The sequence below is a fragment of the Anomaloglossus baeobatrachus genome, chromosome 4 (genome assembly GCF_048569485.1).
Source record: "Anomaloglossus baeobatrachus isolate aAnoBae1 chromosome 4, aAnoBae1.hap1, whole genome shotgun sequence".
Classification (NCBI taxonomy): domain Eukaryota; kingdom Metazoa; phylum Chordata; class Amphibia; order Anura; family Aromobatidae; genus Anomaloglossus; species Anomaloglossus baeobatrachus.
The window spans coordinates 224,180,271-224,203,088 of record NC_134356.1 but is presented as its reverse complement, the minus strand read 5'-3'; the positions used below and the strand labels follow the sequence as shown (position 1 = coordinate 224,203,088).

Here is a 22,818-nt window from a genome sequence, read left to right as displayed (position 1 = left end):
GAAATATACTACTCAATAAAAGTTAGGGATATTTGACTTTCAGGTGAAATTTATGCAAAACAAAAAGTACACGTTACGGTGATACAGTATTTGATCATGAAAGTGTGCATTTAATTAAAAGCATACAATGGTGATTTCCTCATCTTAAACCATTTATTCAAACAAAAGCCAACAGGTAAACTGACCTCAGGTCACCTCATTAAACTAAGTGACCTGACCTCAGGTGAACTGAGTTTACAGACCTGCATCTTCTGGCAGAAAACTGCAGGGTTTTTTTTAGCCAAGAGATGCATATTTGGTGCTGAAATTTATACACCATATTCTTGCACCAAATCTGCATCTTCTGGTACAAAACGAATCAAAACTATCAAAACATTATGTGGTTTTGATGCACTATTGATGTGATTTTTTTTGCCAGGTGTAAGGTCCTAGGTTTGCATGGAACTTGTTGTGTTTTCATGCCCTCGTCCAAGATGGAGTCCGTTGCTTCACCTGGCCCTCCTGTTCACTGGCAGGGGTACCTATCTTTTTTGTAAAAAAGAAGGGCAGACCCTTAGGCCCTGTATGGTTTATTGAGCACTCAACAAGGTAACCGTCCTTAACCATAATCCTTTACCAATGATTTCAGAGTTGCTGGAAAGGGTACTGCATGCCAAGATTTTCTCTCAGTTATATATTCGTGATGCATATAACTTAATCCGTATTCACCCTGGGAATAAATGGAAGACGGCTTTTAGATGTTGCTACGGTCATTTTGAGTATCTTGTGATGCCCTTTGGTCTCTGCAATGCCCCTGCAACCTTTCAGCATTTAGCTAATGAAATTTTTAGCGACCTATGGGATCATTTTATCGTAATCTATATGGACGATATTTTGATTTTTTTCTGATTCACTGAAGGAGCATCAGGAGCATATGAAAACGGTGTTAAGATGTCTTAAAGAGAATCATCCCTACATCAAGCACGAGAAATGTGAGTTCCATTGCACACAGATCCAATTTCTAGGTTATGTCATCTATCTACAGGGACTTAACATGGAGGCAAGTAAGATTCATGCAATTCTTGATTGGCCGGTACCTAAGAGTATCAGAGAGGTCCAACGTTTTATCAGATTTGCTAACTTCTATAGGCGGTTTATCCAAAATTTTTCTGAGATAGTTTGACCCATCACTCAATTGACTAAGAAGGAGAGGACCTTCATGTGGTCAGCACAAGCTCAAGAGGCCTTTCATCATCTTCCCCGGTATTGATCCATCCTGATCTGGCTCGTCCTTTCATTGTGGAAGTAGACGCGTCATATTGTGCACTGGCGGACATCCTCTCTCAGAGAATAGGAGAGAAGGGTTTGTAACATCCATGTGCATATTCTCTCATAGACTTTCTTCTGCAGACAAGAGTTATGATGTGGGAGGCAAGGAGCTTCTGGCAATTATCGCTGTGTTCAAGGAATAGAGGTATGAACTGCAGGAAACGACGCAAAAAATGATTGTGCTCACGGATCATTGCAACGTGGAATTTCTCAGATCTGCTAGATGTCTGTCTCCACGTCAGGCTCATTGGAGTTTATTTCTGAACAAGTTTAACTTTGTTATCTCTTACCGCCCAAGTTCTCGTAATGGAAAAGCAGATGCATTGTCCTGAATCTATGCTATTGTTACCTGGGGACCCGTTCAAGACCGTTCTGTCAGATGCCAACTTCGTTGGAGTCATCCAGAATAAAGATTGATGGAAGCCTATGAAGGAGGCCTACAACACCAATTAATTTCTCGCTAACCCAGCAGAGGTGTACTTAGTCCTCAAGAATGGTATGTGGTTCCGAGATCTATGAATACGTCCCAGAGGTCGAAAGATTGCAGGTACTCAAGTTGGTCCATGACTCCAAGTTGGCCAGTCACAGGGGGGTACAGAAGACACAGGAATTCCTGAGCTGTTTCTTTTGGTGGCCTACTTAACTGAAGGATGTGAAAGACTATGTTCTCTTGTGTGAGGTATGTGCACGCTTTAAGACTCCTCGTGTGTCACCTACTGGATTTCTGCACCACTTCTTGTTCCTTCTCGCCCTTGGGGATCCATTTTGATCAGGACCTTCATGTGGTCAGCACAAGCTCAAGAGGCCTTTCATCATCTTCCCCGGTATTGATCCATCCTGATCTGGCTCGTCCTTTCATTGTGGAAGTAGACGCGTCATATTGTGCACTGGCGGACATCCTCTCTCAGAGAATAGGAGAGAAGGGTTTGTAACATCCATGTGCATATTCTCTCATAGACTTTCTTCTGCAGACAAGAGTTATGATGTGGGAGGCAAGGAGCTTCTGGCAATTATCGCTGTGTTCAAGGAATAGAGGTATGAACTGCAGGAAACGACGCAAAAAATCATTGTGCTCACGGATCATTGCAACGTGGAGTTTCTCAGATCTGCTAGATGTCTGTCTCCACGTCAGGCTCATTGGAGTTTATTTCTGAACAAGTTTAACTTTGTTATCTCTTACCGCCCAAGTTCTCGTAATGGGAAAGCAGATGCATTGTCCTGAATCTATGCTATTGTTACCTGGGGACCCGTTCAAGACCGTTCTGTCAGATGCCAACTTCGTTGGAGTCATCCAGAATAAAGATTGATGGAAGCCTATCAAGGAGGCCTACAACACCAATTAATTTCTCGCTAACCCAGCAGAGGTGTACTTAGTCCTCAAGAATGGTATGTGGTTCCGAGATCTATGAATACGTCCCAGAGGTCGAAAGATTGCAGGTACTCAAGTTGGTCCATGACTCCAAGTTGGCCAGTCACAGGGGGGTACAGAAGACACAGGAATTCCTGAGCTGTTTCTTTTGGTGGCCTACTTAACTGAAGGATGTGAAAGACTATGTTCTCTTGTGTGAGGTATGTGCACGCTTTAAGACTCCTCGTGTGTCACCTACTGGATTTCTGCACCACTTCTTGTTCCTTCTCGCCCTTGGGGATCCATTTTGATGGACTTTATAGTAGAATTGCCCACCTCTAGGGGGAAGAATCCTATCCTGGTAGTAGTGGATCACTTAGCTAAGGCTGCTCACTTCAATCCTTGTACTGGTTTTCCTTCAGCTAAAGAGATTATGGATTAGGTAATTCAAAACGTATTTCGACTGCATGGCGTTCCAGATGAAATCATCACAGACTGGGGAGGGCAGTTTACATTCAAGTTCTGGAAGGAATTCTGTTCTGTGCTTGATGTTAATGTCTGTTTATCTTCAGCGTATCATCCTCAGACTAATGGGCAGACAGAGTGAACTAATCAAACTCTGGAGCAGTACCTACGGTGTTAGATTAGCCACTCGCAGGATGATTGGTTGGAGTTGCTTCCCCTAGCGAAGTTCTCCTACAATAACTCACAGAGTGCATCTACTAAGGTAACACCCTTCTTTGCCAATCTGGGTTATCATCCTAGTATTTTGCCCAAATCCCTGATCGATGTTCCAATACCAGCAGTGGGTGAGAGATTGGCGGTTATTAGGCAAGATCTGGAAACTCTGAAGGAGTCACTGTGTACAGCGCAGGAGAGATACAAAAAAAATCTGCCTATAGGTTCTGGAGACCTGCACCCATTTTTTAAGGTAGGAGACTCAGTGTGGTTATCTACTAAGAATTTGCATTTGAATGTCCTTTCACAGACATTCTGAGAGAAGTACATCGGTCCTTTCAAGATCTCTGGTATTGTGAGCTCCATCGCCTGTCGAATGAAGCTACTAAGAACCATGAAGGTACATCCAGTGTTCCATGTCTCCTTATTAAATCCTGTGTCCCCAAATACTTTTTCAGGTCCATATTGTGCCTCCTCCCCAACCGATGTTGGTAGATGGGCAAGAACAATTTGTTGTGGATAAGATTCTGGACTCCAGGATCCATAGGAATCGGCTGCAGTACCTCATTAAGAGGCAGGGATATCCGCCAGAGGAAAACTCTTGGGAGACTGTGAGTAACATCTGTGTGCTCCTCAAAAAATTGCTCAGTTTCATCAGAAATATCCTGGGAAACCCGCTCCGGGATTGTACTGAGGCCGCTTCTGAGATGGGAGTAATGTAATGTCCAGGGCTTCCATGGAACTTGTGTTTTCTTTCCCTCGTCCAAGATGGAGTCTGTTGCCTCACCTGGCCCTTGAACTTCCTCTCTACCCTGCTTATTAGTCCTTGCCTGAGTATTTTGTGCTGTTGGCTCCTGAATCTCTCCTGGCTTGCTGCTGGATGTCTTGCTGCTACTTGTTAGTTCAGTGTCCACCTCATTACTGCTCAGCTGCCTGCAGTCTATGGTGCATGATCCTGGTTGTGGTTCCCTCCTTTCAAGGCTTCTAGGAGAAAGAAGAGCTCTACACTGCTGGACTACCTTGATCTGTAAGACCTAGATTTTCTGTTTGTTATCAGTGTACTTAATTCTGGACTCTAGCTGTACGGGCTGTGTGCTGGACTTGTGTGGGACTTTGTCAGCCCTGGAAGTACACTGGTAACCATTTGTATAATGTGTGCACTCCTGCATACTATACTGGACATAACCTCTGGACTCTCATGCATTAGTGCTGTGCATATGATTATGGACATTTACCACTTGTTTTCTGTGTTTGCACTTACACTTAATTAATTTGTAGCTGCCTTCTGTTATTCTCTGTTATTTGCACTGTGTTTATTATCTGTTAATACAGAGCAGAGTATTTACCCAACTCTTGTCTCAGTGTCGTTAAATTCCACACTATCTCATTCCAGAGTATCTACATAATTGTTATACCAGGACATGCAGATTTGGTGCAGGTATATGGTGTATAAATTTCAGCACCAAATCTGCATCTGTTGGCAAATAAATGTGGTTTTTCTGCCAGGAGATGCAGGTCTGTGAACTCTGGTCACCAAGGTGAGGTTACTGAATTTAATGAGGCCACTTAAGGTCAATCTACCTGCGGTCACAGGTAGGGTGCTATGGAAACCTCCAGCTGTGACCGCAGATAAACTGAGTGACGTCACTACTCACAGCTGCGGCTGTCTGAAGCCAGTGTGCAGACATGTTATGTTCCTGCATGCTGTGATTCAGTATGTATGTAGAAGAGCCGGAAACGTCATAGGACCTGTGAAAGAGGGTGGGTTCTTTTGTATTTTATTTCAAATAAAGGATTTTTTCAGTGTTTGTGTTTTTTTTTTTTCACTTACAGATTAGCAATGGGGGGGTCTCATAGACACTTCCTTATTACTAATCTAGAGCTTAGTGGCAGCTGTGAGCTTTCATTAACCCCTTATTACTTCAACTGCCACTGCTCAAGGGCTATTGGGATAAGCAGTATAAAGTCGGGATTTTCTTATCTAATGGATTCGACAGTTCTGGACGTCCTTTAGGCTGGGGGGCCCAATAACCATGGGTCTCCCCAACTTAAGAATACCAGCCCCCAGGTGTCTGCTATATATTGACTGAAAATCAAAATTGGGGGGAACACATGCCCTTTTATAAAATAATTTAATAATTTTTTAAAAACCCGCATAGGTCCCTCTTATTTTGACACACAGCCAATACATGAAAAGTGCCATCATTTGTTATACCAGAAATGCTACTCCAGTCCCTGGCACAGCACATGGAGGTGAACACAATTTACAAGAATCACTTCTTAATGAACTTGCCACCTTTTCTACTACATAAAGACTGGCATAGTGCAAACATACTTTATGCCACTCTTGATCAAATGGTCCCACTTGCTGTATATTTAGATGACGTCTATGAAATATCATTCCAATTATGTCTTCTGTCAGAAAAAAAATGAATATACAATATCTTTAACTAAGAAAAAAAAATTGGATTCATAATGCCCCAAGCATATTGATAAATATTCTCTGTAAAAATGTGTAGCTGCAGGAAGGGTAGTATCCAGCAATGCACATTGAGCTCTGGTCATCATGATGACAATTGTAAATGGTTAATTAGAGCCTATTAAGAAGCTCTCAGATAATACAGTATATAATAAAAGAGATGAAGTGCGGCTACATCTTTGTTGATATTTGACTTTTCTTCTATCATGTTGACACATGAACATATATACCAGTGACCGTAGATTGTTTTTACACCTGTTTATCTTGTACAATGAACCACAAGAAGTTGAAAATTGTGAAAAGCTTGTAAGGTGAAGAGCTGCAAAATGTTTCCTTTCTGCGCATGCTTGCGAAAGAGTGGGTGTAGTGTACATGTAGTGTAGTGTTTTAGGGCACATTACTAACAACTTTTAGGCTATGATGAGCTTTTGGTGAGTTTTTGCAGAATTTCTGCACCTATTAAGAACACTGTGTGCAGAATTATTAGGCAAGTTGTATTTTAGAGGATTTTTTTTTTATTATTGATCAATAGTGATGAGCGAGTACTAAAAAGCTCGGGTGCTCGAAGCTCGGGCCGAGCCTCCCAAGATACTCGTGTACTCGGGCCGAGCAACGAGCCCAATGTTATCCTATGGGAGACCCGAGTATTTTTGTGAAATGACCCCCCGGCAGCATGTAGAAACCCTAAAAATGTCACAAAAGTCTCAGAAGAGTGCTCAAATGACATGGCAACAGCATGGGGAAGACCCCTTGAAGCATTTATCACTCAAAAGTCACAGCTGTGAACAATTTTGTCCGCGTTTTACGCCATTTTTACGGACTCACCAGAAAACCTTGCAAAATGACCCCAAAATGAATTTTCATGGCGGAAATGTTAAGGGCACATACCCAATAGTGAGATAGAGCTGGTGTATGTTACTTTTTGAGATTAATACATGAAAGATTTTACATAAACATTGTGTGGCACTCCGATGTCCAAAACGCACGTTTTGTGCTTTTTACTAGCGATGTCGGTCATTTTTTTTTTTCATTCTATCTCCCGTCGGTCGGTCTCGCTCTGTCGGTCTCTCTCTGTCTTGTCTGTCCCCCTCTCACAGTCTGTCGGTCATTCTCCCCCCTCTCTCTTACTCACCGTTCCCCGATCACTGCTGCGGCACTGCACGGCATTCACACTGCTCCTGCGGCTTTTCCTCTTTTGAAAAAGCCGGCCGCTCATTAATCAATCTCGTATTCTCTGCTTTCCTGCTTTTCGGCGCCTATGATTGGTTGCAGTGAGACACGCCCCCACTCTGAGTGACAGGTGTCACACTGCACCCAATCACAGCAGCCGGTGTGTGTGTATACTGTGCAGTGAAATAAATAATTAAATAATTAAAAAAAACGGCGTGCGGTCCCCCCCAATTTTAATACCAGCCAGATAAAGCCATACGGCTGAAGGCTGGTATTCTCAGGATGGGGAGCTCCACGTTATGGGGAGCCCCCCACCCTAACAATAACAGTCAGCAGCCGCCCAGAATTGCCGCATACATTATATGCGACAGTTCTGGGGCTGTACCCGGCTCTTCCCGATTTACCCTGGTGCGTTGGCAAATCGGGGTAATAAGGAGTTATTGGCAGCCCATAGCTGCCAATAAGTCCTAGATTAATCATGTCAGGCGTCTCCCCGAGAAACCTTCCATGATTAATCTGTAAATTACAGTTAAAAAACACACACCCGAAAAAATCCTTTATTAGAAATAAAAAACAATAACAAAGTCCCTCATCACCAATTTATTACCCACAACAAAGCCCTCCATGTCCGGTGTAATCCACGGTCCTCCAGCGTTGCGTCCAGCTCTGCTACATTCAGGTGACAGGAGCTGCAGAATACACCGCCGCTCCGGTCACCTCCACGCAGCTAATGAGGTGAGTATAGCGATCAGCTGAGCTGTCACTGAGGTTACCTGGATGCAGCGGTGGATGCAGCGGTGGCCGCGGGTAACCTCAGTGACAGCTCAGCTGATCGCGCTACTCACCGCCGCTCCGGTCAGCTCCATGCACCAACTGAGGTGAGTATAGCGATCAGCTGCTGTCACTGAGGTTAATCGCGGCCACCGCTGGATCCAGCGGTGGCCGCGAGTTACCTGACTGACAGCAGCTGATCGCGCTTCTCACCTCAGTTGCTGTGTGAAGCTGACCGGAGCGGCGGTGAGTAGCGCGATCAGCTGCTGTCACTGAGGTTACCCGCGGCCACCGCTGCATCCACCGCTGGATCCAGGTAACCTCAGTGACAGCAGCTGATCGCTATACTCACCTCATTAGCTGCGTGGAGGTGACCGGAGCGGCGGTGTATTCTGCAGCTCCTGTCACCTGAATGTAGCAGAGCTGGACGCGACGCTGGAGGACCGTGGATTACACCGGACATGGAGGGCTTTGTTGTGGGTAATAAATTGGTGATGAGGGACTTTGTTATTGTTTTTTATTTCTAATAAAGGATTTTTTCGGGTGTGTGTTTATTTACTGTAATTTACAGATTAATCATGGAGGGTGTGTCATAGACGCCTGACATGATTAATCTAGGACTTATTGTCAGCTATGGGCTGCCAATAACTCCTTATTACCCCGATTTGCCAACGCACCAGGGTAAATCGGGAAGAGCCGGGTACAGTCCCAGAACCGTCGCATATAATGTATGCGGCAATTCTGGGCGGCTGCTGACTGATATTGTTAGGGTGGGGGGCTCCCCATAACGTGGAGCTCCCCATCCTGAGAATACCAGCCTTCAGCCGTATGGCTTTATCTGGCTGGTATTAAAATTGGGGGGACCGCACGCCGGTTTTTTTAATTATTTATTTATTTATTTTACTGCACAGTATAGACACGCCCACCGGCTGCTGTGATTGGGTGCAGTGAGACACCTGTCACTCAGCGTGGGGGCGTGTCTCACTGCAACCAATCATAGGCGCCTGTGGGCGTGGAAAGCAGGGAATATGAGATGGCTGTGTACAGAGCACAGCGCGCCGGCCGGTATAAAGGCTCGGTCACGCTGTGCAGGCCGGCCAATCACTGCAATTCCACAACTAACAGGGCTGTGGCATTGCAGTGGTCTGCCAGCCAATCCCTGCATGAGGGCTGGCTCTCAAAAGAGCGCCAACATGCAGAAATGAAGACCACGAGTAAAGCACGAGTATTGCAAAATTACTCGGTACCCGCCGAGTAGCCCGAGTACAGTGATACTCGTGCGAGTACCGAGTAGTAACAAGCATACTCGCTCATCACTATTGATCAACAATTATGTTCTCAATCAACCCAAAAGACTCATAAATATCAAAGCTTAATATTTTTGGAAGGTGGAGTGGGATTTTTTTAGATTTGGCTATCTTAGGAGGATATCTGTTTGTGCAGGTAACTATTACTGTGCAGAATAATTAGGCAACAACTTAATAAAAACCAAATATATTCCCATCTCACTTGTTTATTTTCACCAGGTAAAACCAATATAACGGCACAAAATTTAGAAATGAACATTTCTGACATGCAAAAACAAAACCCCAAAAAATTAGTGACCAATATAGCCACCTTTCTTTATGATGACACTCAACAACCTACATCATACATAGATTCTGTCAGTTGCTTGATCTGTTTATGATCAACATTGCGTGCAGCAGCCACCACAGCCTCCCAGACACTGTTCCAAGATGTGTACTGTTTTCCCTCCCTGTAGATCTTACATTTTATGAGGGACCACAGGTTCTCTATGGGGTTCAGATTAGGTGAACAAGGGGGCCATGTCATTATTTTTTCATCTTTTAGACCTTTACTGGCCATCCATGCTGTGGAGTAGTTGGATGCATGTGATGGAGCATTGTCCTGCATGAAAATCATGTTTTTCTTGAACGATACCGCCTTCTTCCTGTACCACTGCTTGAAGAAGTTGTCTTCCAGAAACTGACAGTAGGTCTGGGAGTTGAGCTTCACTCCTTCCTCAACCCGAAAAGGTCCCACAAGTTCATCTTTGATGATACCAGCCCATACCAGTACCCCACCTCTACCTTGCTGGTGTCTGAGTCGGAGTAGAGCTCTCTGCCCTTTACTGATCCAGCCTCTGGCCCATCTATCTGGCCCATCAAGAGTCACTCTCATTTCATCAGTCCATAAAACCTTTGAAAAATCATTCTTAAGATATTTCTTGGCCCGGTCTTGACATTTTATCTTATGTTTCTTGTTCAAAGGTGGTTGTTTTTCAGCCTTCCTTACCTTGGCCATGTCCCTAAGTATGGCACACCTTTTGCTTTTTGATACTCCAGTAATGTTGCAGCTCTGAAATATGACCAAACTAGTGGAAAATGGCATCTTGGTAGCTTCATGCTTGATTTTCCTCAAATCATGGGCAGTTATTTTGCACCTTTTTTGCCTAACATGCTTCTTGTGACCCTGTTAGCTATTTGACATGAAACCCTTGATTGATCGGTGATCACGCTACAAACATTTGGCAATTTCAAGACTGCTGCATCGCTCTGCAAGACATCTTGCAATTTTGAACTTTTCAGAGCCCGCCAAATCTCTCTTCTGACCCTTTTTGCCAAAGGAAAGGCAGTTGCCTAATAATTAAGCACACCTTATATAGGGTGTTGATGTCATTACACTACACCCCTCCTCATTACAGAGATGCACATCACCTGATTTACTTAATTGGTAGTTGTCTCTCAAGCCTATAGAGCTTGGAGTAGGACAACATGTATAAAAAGTATCATGCGATCAAAATACTAATTTGCTAATAATTCTGCACACAGTGTAAATTAGGGTACTTGCCTTTTTTATTGTGTTTTTGACACAGCAGTAGCAGTTTTTATTTCTTGTTGGTATATCATGCTTTAACACTAGAACTACTGAGGTAGTCATTTTGACTACTTTGCACTATGTATTTCTATATAGGTGTCACGAGTCCAGTAGTTCTAGTGTTAAAAAAGCTGTTTTTGTATAGTTTTTGTTGCAGACGGGGAACAGACTACAGCAGGGGGGCTGCTCGAGACTCTTGGATCCAGGGTCGTTGCTGTGGCTCGAGTGGCAGCCGGACCCGGGCTCCTGCAGCCGTCCGTCGCCCACAAGAGAGGAATAGGGGTTGTTATTTACAGGGGAAAGTTTGTCAGTGATGCCACCCGTGGGTTGCAGTGATTGTTGGTCACACCGCGGCTGCCTTTGTATGCGATGCCCGGGGCTGATGGAGCAGGGCAGCAGGATGGTATCCCCTCCACGGGTAGGAGAGGTGTAGTCCCGGGGACCAGGTGTAGGTGGAGTAGAGTGCTGGGATGCAGTCTGCAGGGCTGGACCAGATGATACCGGTGTACTCACTGTTTTTGAATAAATCACACAGAGTCCAGATAGTAAACCAACGGCCGGATAACGGTAGCCTCTGGAGGGGTGTGCTCGGGTCCCGCACACTGGTGGACAGAACAGGGGCCCTTCCTCCTGCACTTGAGTGTTATTGTCTTGTCTGTTGACTAGTCCGCATGAAACAGGAAAAGTCCACTCCTGGTGTCTTTGCTGTGGGAGCTGTGGCCCGCGAGATCTTGGAATTTCAGCAGGCACTTGCAGACGCCCTATCCCCCGCGTTGGGCTTCCGTCTCGCTCTCCCTGAGCTGCTAGTGGGACCAGACTTGGAATCTTGTCCCCTGCTGGCTAATTGGAAAGGTGCTTGAAGCTGTCTTCGCCCTAGGGCCTAGGTACCCCGACTATGCACGGCCTCCGGACCGGATTCCCGCTGTCGGCACTGGCGGGCTACAACCCTGCCCCGGTCCACTTAAGGTCTCCCGTGATCGGATCTCTGTCGCCTGTGGCCCTGATCTGCTGTCTGCCACTTAGTCAGCTCAAGTAGTCCAGTAGTCCAGGAGCTACAACCCCCGACTACACTTCACTCCTCTCACTTCCACTGTCCAAGCTTATCTCACTTGCTTCCTCCCCTTGCCACCTCAGAACCCCTAGGTGGGCGTCACCATCTGCCTGGCTCCGCCCACTGGTGTGTCCCTATTGTCCTCAGGGGCGTGACTAGGCTTTTGTGGCTGGTGTATATACCTGTGTGGGGTTGTGTTTGAAGGTCAAAGGGAAGAGAATTCTGCATCTTGAAGATGGATGCAGTCTCCTGTGACAACCTGATTTTGTCAGGGCGTCACATTTTAGTATCTTAACTTTTTGTATAGTAAGTTTCTGTTTAGTATGTAAGTTTTTGTTTAGTATGTAAGTTTTTGCACAGTTTTTGTATAGTTTTATACAGTTTTTGTATAGTTTTTGTATAATTAGCTGCATTTCGCTTTGGCAAAATTTTATTAATACAGTCAAGTATAGATTACATGCATTTTTTTATGCGATTTCACAGTAAAAACGGACATGTGTTTTTTACCTGAGGGTTTTCCGCATCTAATGCATTTCTTTGAGCACAATCTGGACATAAAAATTAGCACAGCCATAAGAAAAATTGACATGTTGCGGATGTGTACCACGCACCGCAGGTCAGTTTACGCTGAGTAATAAATAAGCACAGTGGACAGGAGATTTCTATTCATCCCATCTACTTTGCCGAGACTGTAAGACATTGCGTTTGATGCAGCAAAATTACGAAACATCAAAAACTTATCATGGACACAAAGTATTAGACAAATTTATTAAACTAATAGAGTAGTTAAAAATAGTTTTTCTAAACTAGTCAACTATATTAAGATAAGCTAGAATCAGAACTCAAGAAATCAACTTTAATATTAAGCAAATTACATCAGACTTTATGGTGTAACAATTATCAAGAATTGACCAATGCCAATTATCTTCTTACTTTGATCAAAGTCAGGGCCACTCATTATGTTGACATTTTCCATTTTTCTTTCTTTCCTTCTTTTCTTTCTGCACTCTTTCAAGCTCAGCTTCGTACATCATTTCTTGTATAAGATATTTTTCTCTTCGCATTCGGTCCCGGAGGTCTTTAGGAAGGTCCGGAATCAGGTAGGAAATTAGGTTCTTTATGCAAAAAACAAGATGCTACAAGACAGAATATATATATATTTTTTTTAGTGTCAATCATATGAGTTGGTGAGAACTGATTTGTAGGACCCAGTCCATTGGTTACGTCGACCTGTGGCTGCTGAAAAGGAGCCCCGAAAATCGCATCTGCGACACTGTTTTTGAAAATATTGCCAAAATGGCTAATCACAAGAAGAGCCACTGATGTTAAATAAGAAAAGGTTCTCAGGGCTATCAAGCAGCAGCAACAGATTACTGATGTGGCTGATGGGCCAGATTCCTGCAAATCGATTCACACCAATTCTAATCTGAACATATTGAGGCATATTTATAAAAACTGTCTATTTTTTAGTGTAAATTTAGACATGACAGTCTTAAAATACATTTTTGAAAGTAGTGCATGCTATTTAATAAATCTAAGTAACCTCACTGATAGGGGGAGTGACTTATTGGAAAAGAGGTGTGACTTAACATAGAACACCATGTTCCAATCAATTTACCAAAATCGTGGCGCACAATTCTGCACAAAGTAAGCCAAAAAATGGGTGGTGTAAACTTAGACCCCATAGTCTTAAAATTCGACAGATTTAGCAAATAGCACGATCCACTTTGATAAATTTGACACATTTTTAGACTTTGCAATAGGCGCATTTTAAGTTTGCATTTTCTAAGAATTAGTGAGTTTTGATAAATATATTACTCTATATCTGTATTATAAACCATATTACTATTTGGCTGCATTAGGGACAGTCATATATACTGTATGTCACTTAATATGGTATATTCAGTAAAGGATGCAGGTTTTTGGAGATAGCGCTCTCCCAATGAAGCACGAATAATCCAAGAAAATTGGTAAAACTCCAACAAGAGATATTATTTCTGCCCAGGTCACAGAAACTTAAGCGGGCTTTACACGCTTCAAAATATCTAAAGATCTATCGGCGGGGTCACGTCGTAAGTGATGCACATCTGGCATCGTTAGTGACGTAGTTGTGTGTGACAGCTACGTGCGATTGCGATTGAACGTAAAACCATTCATCGCATACACGTCGTTCATTTGCTAAAAATTGCACGTCGGGTTGTTCAATGTTCCCGAGGCAGCACACATCGCAGTGTGTGACACCCTGGGAACGATGAACAGATCTTGCCTGCATTCCGCCTGCAATGCGGAAGAAAGAAGGTGGGCGGGATGTTTACGTCCCACTCATCTCCGCCCCTCCGCTTCTATTGGCCGGCTGCCGTGTGACGTCGCTGTGATGCCAAACGTCCCTCCCACTCCAGAAAGTGGATGTTCGCCGCCCACATCGAGGTCGTATGGAAGGGTAAGTATGTGTGATGGCAAATAATCGTTTGTGCGACATGGTCAACAAATTGAACATGTCGCACATACGATGGAGGCGTGTCACATCGCATACGATATCGTATGCTTAATTGTAAGGTGTAAAGCAGGCTTTATGGCATTGACTAAGAAACACCACCTCCGCTGCTCTAAACCTCTATGCTTAAATATAATGGGCATGCTTTATCAAAACTGTCTAGTAAGAAAACTGTTTTTGTTGCCTATAGCAACAAGAGCTTTGCTCTCATTTTTCCAGAGCAGTTTAAGAAATGAGAGTTGAGCTCTAATTAGTTGCTATGGGTAACCAAGATAGTCTTCCGGTTCCGATAATTGATGATGCTTATTGTTTCTCATGTAACATCTTTTGGGCTCTCAGTATACAATTTATTATTACAAATATGTTTTCATTTTTTAGTTAGAATAGAAATGTGTGAAGATTCATGGGGGCAGGATAAGATTACTTTATAGTCATGCTTGCACTAATGGTAGAATGCCTGTGGTTACCTTTGAGTTTACCTGCTTAAAATGATGCACAAAATAGTGATATACATAAAAAGTGGCAATAAAGTATGAAAATCTCACCAGGTTATAGGTTCTTACCTCAAATACAATAATAAAAGCTAAGCGTGCAGCAAGAACATGCCAGAACTGTAAAGTGTAAGCATAGGGCTCAGGAGCATGAGGAGGATCTCTGTAATCCCGGTACCTTGAGAAGACAAAATATAGGAAGAGGTAAAACACATAAAATGTGCACAGACTTAGGGGCACTTTGCACACTACGACATCGCAAGCCGATGCTTGTGATGCCGAGCGCGATAGTCCCCACCCCCGTCACAGCTGCGATATCATTGTGATAGCTGCCGTAGCGAACCTTATCGCTACGGCTGCTTCACATGCACTCACCTGTCCTGCGACGTCGCTCTGGCCAGCGAACCGCCTCCTTATTAAGGGGGCGGGTCGTGCGGCGTCATAGCGACGTCACACGGCAGGCGGTCAATAGAAGCGGAGGGGCGGAGATGAGCGGGACGTAAACATCCCGCCCACCTCCTTCCTTACGCATAGCCGGCGTGAGCTGCGGTGACGCAGGTAGGAGATGTTCCTCGCTCCTGCGGCTTCACACACAGCGATGTGTGCTGCCGCAGGAACGAGGAACAACATCGTAACATCGGTCATTCCCAATTCATGGAAATGACCGATGCTACACCAATGATACGATAACGACGCTTTTGCACTTGTTAATCGTATCATAAAAGATTTACACACTACGATATTGACTGTGACGCCGGATGTGCGTCACTTTCGATTTGACCCCACCGACATCGCACGTGCGATATCGTAGTGTGCAAAGTGCCCCTAAGAGATAAAAATATCAACATTCATACCGGAATGTTTTACAATAAACCCATTGGTATTACCGGCAATATTTTACATGCGATCCATTAAATCTTCTTGCGTGAAATTCAGAATCTGATCGATTTTCAAAATCGCTGACTTGGAAGACGGAAAGGCTAGCATTTACATAGCCAACCATACACCTAAGCAGAAAAAATATATAGTGACTGTCCCAAATGTAATCGGTTATCAACACCATGAATATTATATTATATTTTTTCACTTCAGACACAAGTAGCACTGAATTTATCACCATATGACAATATGTGCCTAAAATTCTATTTGTTACTAGGGCATCAGCCTACATGGCCTATGAGACTTTTTAGCTTAGGTCAGAAGACAGTCTGTACTCGGATCATGGATTTTTCTAAGTGTTTTTTTACCAGATTTGAAAGTATACCTCAGGGCACAATAGAACTGAACTCCACTTAATATGTAATGATGACTTTTTAATTATTACAAAGTATAATGAAAAATCCAGCTCACCATTACAAATGTCCACCTTCTGTTCAGAGCTTGGACAAGGGCTCTGCCATGGCCTGAATACAGCAGCATACAAAAGTGAAAATGTCCAGCTCAATGAACAGGTTCTTCTTTATATTCTTGAGTGTTCCAACATAGGACATTACATTATTTTCTAAAAAACGCCATGATACCATCCTAGCATCAGAATTTACGCATTGGGTGGTTATATACCTAAACGAGTAGATGCAGATCTATCATAGCATTTTTTTTAGAAAATAATGTAATGTTCCATGTTTGAACATTCATGAAAATGGAGGTTTTCACTTTTGTATATTTGTTATCACACTACTATCACTCATGCTGCTCAAAGCACCGTATCTCAGTGAGTCTGATTTATATGATTGGAAATACACTGCACTGGGCAATGTTGGCTACATGGCTCCTCATTGCATTCAGACAAAATAAGACACTATGGTTGGCAGTCTCGACTTGAAGTGGGTGCTCTATGATACAGATGATCAAACATAATATTCAAAGAATAACATTCAGACATAATAATGGAAAATATGAGAAAATATGACTATACTTTTGTCCTGCTTGTCCTTGACCAGCACAAGGTCCATACTTATAGGCGTATACCAGTCGAGGAATAAAGTCTGAGGTAACAGCTATGACAAATGCATTGGTGATAACAGATAGAATCCCGATGCCTTCTAGAATCCCATACCAGATACCTACGATAATAAGAATTGATTAGAACATATGATATACAATGGTTCTCAATAGAGACATAGTAGATTTTACATTAACAGTTATTGGCGGACTATGATATCTGTTAGGAGTGGAGTAGGGCCATTTATTCCCCCCCCTTGAGTGCTAAAGTGAGTTGCATTTCTTCAAATCTGATATGTGTATTGTTAATCTTATAATATTTACGTTATGTTGGTTCTGAATATGTATTTGGTTTGGCCACTTACATGGGTGGGGTGGGTTTAAAGACTTTAGCCTGACCAACATGTTTGGACAATAAGATTGGGTCAGTAAGGTAGTGATGTCAGAAAACAGACTGTTAAGCAGGACTAGAGATAGTGACAAGTGTAGGGATGCAACAGATTTCTATAAGGGCCATAAGGAAGAAGGGCAGGTTTGGAGACTAGGTGATCACAGAATGGCAAGGGAAGATCCTCACCTTTAAGAGGCTGCAGTGGGCTGATATGGAAAATCAAACAGAGACCAACTGTGGAAATCTCTATAGAAAGCATATATGTGCTTTACTAGCATTCCAAATCCATCCCAATAGTTTGGGCCTGACTTTCTGTGCTGCACCAGTACTCCTGAGCCTTACTGCTATTGTTCAAGTGTCTGTGCCCTCTGCATGATAGGGTGGCCCAGTACACATCTGTTTCAGTTAATCTGTCTCCATTCCATACTCAAAGTCTCAGTTTGACTGCAGGGCTGTGTGTTCTCCTAGCCGGTCACAAGTATACTGTACACACCCACAATGGCAATCAAACGTTTGGGCACCCATGGTCAAAATTACTGTTATTGTGAACAGATAAGCAAATTGGAGATGAAATGATGTCTAAAAGGCATAAAGGTAAAGATGACACATTTACTTTGTATTTTAGGCAAAAAAAATATTTTCATCTTATACATTTTAGAGATCACAAAAAGGAATATGGGCTGATTCAAAGGTTTGGGCACCCTCGGAGGTTTGAATGGTCAGACAACTTTGACCAAGGTTTCAGACCTTAATTAGCCTCTTACCGTTATGGTTGCTCACTATCATTTTTAGGAAAAGTAAAGCAGACCACTGGGGGTTGCAGCCCATAGCCATGTTTTACCTGCGCTTGTAATAAAAAAAAAGATGATAGCCTGTGTAATTTTTTTTGTCTCAAGGGGTGTGCCGGCCAATTTTAGCCATATCATTACTTGACAAGACTGTGATGAGGCCAGAAGTGCCCACTCCAAAAAGCTTGTTTGATTGGCTGCTCTACAGGCTTTCAACAAGCTTTATTCGGAAGACAAACTGACAGGAACAGAGCATACAGTTAGAAGTTCGTGTTTGAGGTTCAGCACCGGACACTAGTTGTTCAGTACAAACCCCAAGCTTTACAGTTTGGGTTTGCTCATATAAACAAGCTGTTAAGATCTATGGGCCAGATATAGATCTCCCTGAGAATCTGCCTACAAAGCTTACTGTATATTAAATGAAGTTTCTTGTGTGAGACATGTAGCTGTTGAGAGCAGGCTATCAGTTATTACATGTCTCACACTGGTAACATCCTTTTTTATTTAAATAAGCTCTGGAGGCAGATTCTCAGGAAGATTTATATCCTGCCCATAGATCAAATGACTATTTACATATTAAAAAAAAGTACATTTAAAACAGCAGATTGCAGATATCAAGGTATCATTTTATTCAGTTTTCTGACTCACATGCCTATATAGATGGCTTAGGAGGGTTGAGCCTACAGACAGATTCCCCTTAAATGAGATGGAGGAGTAATAAACATATTTAGACCATGTGCACACGTTGTGGTTTTTCTTGCGTTTTGGTTGCATTTTAAACTGCACTGTGCCAATGACAAAATGTATGCGTTGTGCTTCCCCAGTAAAGTCTATGATAAATCAGAAATTCCATGCGCACGTTGCTTTTTATCGGCAGCGTTTTGTTTGACAAATATTTGTCAAAATCGTTGCCTAAAAAAAAGCAGCATGTACTTCTTCTTTGCGTTTTATGAACATTTTCCACCCATTGAAATGAATGAGGTGTGTCAAAACGCAACCAAAAAGTTTAGCTTTGCATTCACACTGCATTTTGATTGCATTTTGGATCAGATCTTGTCAATAAAAATGCAGGTCACCAAATTTTCTTTATTCTCTCTCGCTTTCTCTCTGTCTCTCTCTGCTTCATATTCACCGATCACCATCGCGGTGCGGCTGTCACACTGCTCCCTCAGCCTCTCCTGCTTCTGAAGTGCTGGCCGCCCATTAGGCTCATGTCATATTCACTGCTGTCTCCGCCCATCGGCACCTATGATTGGTTGCAGTCAGACGCGCCCCTACGCTGAGTGACAGTTGTCTGACTGCAACCAATCACAGCTGCCAGTGGATAGGTCTATATCATACAGAACAATAAATAAATAATTAAATAAACAGCATGCGGTCCCCCTCAGTTTTCATACCCAGCCAAGATAAACTCTCACAGATAGGGGCTGGTATTCTCAGGCTGGGAAGACCCATGTTATTGGGAACCCCCCAGCCTAAAAATATCAGCCAGAAGCCGCCCGGAATTGACACATCCATTAGATCCATTTTACCCCAAAAAAATAAAAAAAAGCTGTCCAAGCTAGCTATCCCTCTAACAAGCTATTCTGTTATTTCTTGCTATCTATTCTTTCTATCTATTCTTTCTATTTTTTTATCTATCCATCTATTCTAGCTATCTATCAATTATCCTATCCTATCATAGTTTATTTTATTTCTCTTTTAAAAAATGCACTGACAAAAACGCATTGAAAACGCATGAGTTTTCACAGCGTTTTTTTGTCAAACGCAGTGTTTACAGTTGTCAAGTCTGCCAGAGGGTGCATTTTTTTTGTCAAATCAAGAACGCAACATAGCCTTAGTGAAACCTTGAGTGACTGCAGCAGACATTTCAGACATTGTGAGTGCAAGTTGGGACAAATTCCTGACCTCCAGAGACAGCCCTCCCAAATTGGATAGTCCTACTGAATCTTGGATAATTGGAAGCTATTATATAGTCACCCATTCTCAACTACTACAAAAATAAAAGACTATAAAAATTACTATAAAAAAAGGTATGGCTGTAAGTGGTAATTATAATGCTGAAACAAGGCACAGATGACCATAAAGTCATTAAGTGAACTGTCACTTCTTCCATCTGGAAGAAACATATCTCAATAACTCAATGCAAAACCCGATTGAGAAATTTCCATTTAAGACGACCAAACACCTGACACAGCATCTCCTCTGTGTAAGTATTGAATAATAACACTTTACATTACTGTTTTCTATAATCATACTAGATTGCACATTGATGAAACAGTCAATCTCACTCACCTATGTCCTTGGCTCGTGAAGCTAACGGTCTCCTCCACTGACTGATGAATTTGTAGGCATCAAGACGGATTTCAATAATGTTGTTAAGTAGGGCAAGGAGTGGTGCGAGGGGAAAAGCAGCCACAAAGATAGTTGTGAAGCCAAACTGAAGAACTGTAAAAAAGCAAATTAACAACAACAATATAAATATACCATCTGCTATGAGAAACATATGGCAACAAATTCCGAGTAAATATCCTTACTACGTCTCATACACCTGGTCTTATTTCAAACCCATTCGGCAGGAGCATTCCTGGGGGAAGTGATGTGGGGGCTTTTGTGCTGGGTGCAGCTGGAAAGGGGGTCCTATTGGGCAGCCTTATTTGATAGTCTGCAATATCTCCCTGGCGGCTGATTTTTGCCACCTCCGGGACTGGGATTTAAGGAGTGAGGGGGGTCTGCAGACACACTATGGGGAGTAGGGTGGATATGTAAGGAGAGAGCATGCAGAGAGATGGCGTAAATATGTGAGGAGACAGTATGGTTTGCCAGGGGTGTGGGTAAAGAGACAGTATAAGGGAGAGGCGAAATGTGTGAAGAGACTATTGGTAGAAATAGTGTGAGGAGACAGAGTGGGGGGGAGAAAAGTGTGAGGGGGTACAGAAAAGAGGCTTGGTAGCGTTTGGGGAGATGGTATAGTAAAGGCACCGTGTTAGAATGTGCTATAGAAGAACAGAGAATATTGAAGTCTGGTGAGACAAGCTGTGGATGTGAAAACACAAAAATGGAATTCGGCACTCAAATATATGCAGGGCATAAAATCTGATTTTATTAGAACCACAATCCAAGCAAATGTAATTTTTCTGTAAAAAAAAATAGACCTTCTTCAAACAAATTGCTGATAAAGACATGAGATAAGATGTGAAGTGGTGAGTAGCGCATAGCCCTGATGATATGCGCATATCACTGCACATTTAAAAGTGAAGGATTCCATTTTTATGTTTACTTATATAGTGGTATTTTATCTGAGCACCCATCAATAAAACAGAGTAATGTATATCTTTTTCACATTTGGATGTGAAAAGTTATCATGATCTCTGAATAAGATGAAGAATAGAAGATGGACTTTGATCAGAGGTGATGTCATCTATAAGATACCTGTGTGTCAATATTTATTTGTGACACTGACTAAATCACAACAGTACTATGGTTACTGTATGGTCCCCAGGCTCATGACTGATAACAATTCCCAGTATCTCCTTGCCATTGTTAAGGAAATACTGGGAGTGGTAAGTTCAAGCTATACAAATGCATAAGGGGCTGACCAGACATTACAATTGTTGTACCATGTGTTTTCTGGTGATTTATTTATGTACTAATGGTGGTCCTTGTGATGTATTCCTGTACTGATGGTGGTTCTTGTGCTGTATTTCTGTACTGATGAGGGTTGTAAAGCTATGTTTCTGTACTGATGGGAGTTCTAGTGATGTATTTTTGTATTGCTGGTGTGCCGCCCTGGCAAAACCAGGGTGTCACAGAGGTCTGCATACATCTTTATGGTGCAGAGCTCACTCTCCCTTGGGGAAGTTTCCCACAACAATACACACCAACCAATCAGGCCCCACTCACCCCCTCCTCAGGAAAACGGGAGGGGGAGAGAGGAGCTTGGAGAGAGCAGAGTTTAGTTTCAGTCAGTCTGCAGGAGGAGAGGAGTCCGGAAGCAGCCCCTGTGTGGGGCTAGGAGAAGTGGTAGTGAGGGCCTCAGGAATAGGCCAGCCGCTTGTGGGGACCCGAAGTAGACTGGGAGAGGGTAGTGCCCCCCCCCCGGTTCCAGCTGTCGAGACCCTGTCCAGACCAGTGCACGGAGCAGACACAGACACAGACCTCAGGCAGGAAAACAACACCTGAATTACACACATGGGTGTGGGACCCGTCCTCACAGCATCTGTGGGCACCAGTTACCAGCAATTTGGTTTACAAAAGACCCTGAGTATTTCTTCCATCTGCGTTCCTGACCCTCCACATCAATCCAGCTTCATCCAGCACCACGATAACCAAACTGTGAGTGTACTATTCCCTGCAATCCCTGCCACCACCACACCTCCCAATTGGGCCCCGGGACAACACCTCCCCTACCCGTGGAGGGGATTCCACCTTGCTGCCCCACACCACTAGTCCCGGGCACGGTCTCCTGAGGTAGCGGTGGTGCCACCATCTCATCACCGCAACCCACGGGTGGCGTCACGGACAATTCCCCTGTACATAATCCCCTTTTTGCTGTGGAGCCTGGGATCACAGACCGGGTCACACCACCGTACACCCACAAAAGTGACCTCTTGGCCCGGATCTGGGTACCCCTATCCCTGGGCGACACACTGGTTGTTCTGGTGATGTATTTCTTTATTGCTGGTAGTTCTGGTGATGTATTTCTGTACTGCTGGTGGTTCTGGTGATGTATTTCTGTTGATTCTGAGTATGTATTTCTGTTCAGATGTCTCCTGTCTGCCTACAGCTTTTATGGTATTCAGGCTTTCTAGTTACTCTAGATTTTTTTCTGCTACTTGTTTTTTGTCTTCTAGGACCTCTTCTACGTGTCCGCCTGCAGTTTCCTGGATGTCTCCTATCCACCTGCGGGTTCCATGGTGTTAAGACTTTCTAGTTACTACAGAGTTTTGTATACTACCTGTCTGCGGTCTCCAGGACATCTCCTGGCTGCCTTCAGCTTCCAGTTCTTAAGCTGCCTGCCTGCCTATGGTT

The 22,818-nt window shown here is 43.4% G+C and overlaps 1 protein-coding gene across 3 annotated transcripts in view; it reads right to left on the bottom strand.

Annotated features, from left to right (window-relative positions):
- Positions 1 to 12,615: 12,615 nt before the first annotated feature.
- The window catches only part of ANO4 (anoctamin 4), a 481,162-nt gene continuing 470,959 nt past the window's right edge, over positions 12,616 to 22,818 (bottom strand). For all 3 annotated transcript variants that reach the window (XM_075344688.1, XM_075344690.1, XM_075344689.1), the window contains 5 exons: positions 20,083 to 20,235; positions 16,583 to 16,730; positions 15,555 to 15,674; positions 14,740 to 14,845; positions 12,616 to 12,818 (listed from right to left, as the gene is read on the bottom strand). In XM_075344688.1, coding sequence (XP_075200803.1) covers positions 12,627 to 12,818; positions 14,740 to 14,845; positions 15,555 to 15,674; positions 16,583 to 16,730; positions 20,083 to 20,235 — 719 coding nt within the window. In that variant the 3' untranslated portion in view covers positions 12,616 to 12,626. The remainder of the gene's footprint in view (positions 12,819 to 14,739; positions 14,846 to 15,554; positions 15,675 to 16,582; positions 16,731 to 20,082; positions 20,236 to 22,818) is intronic.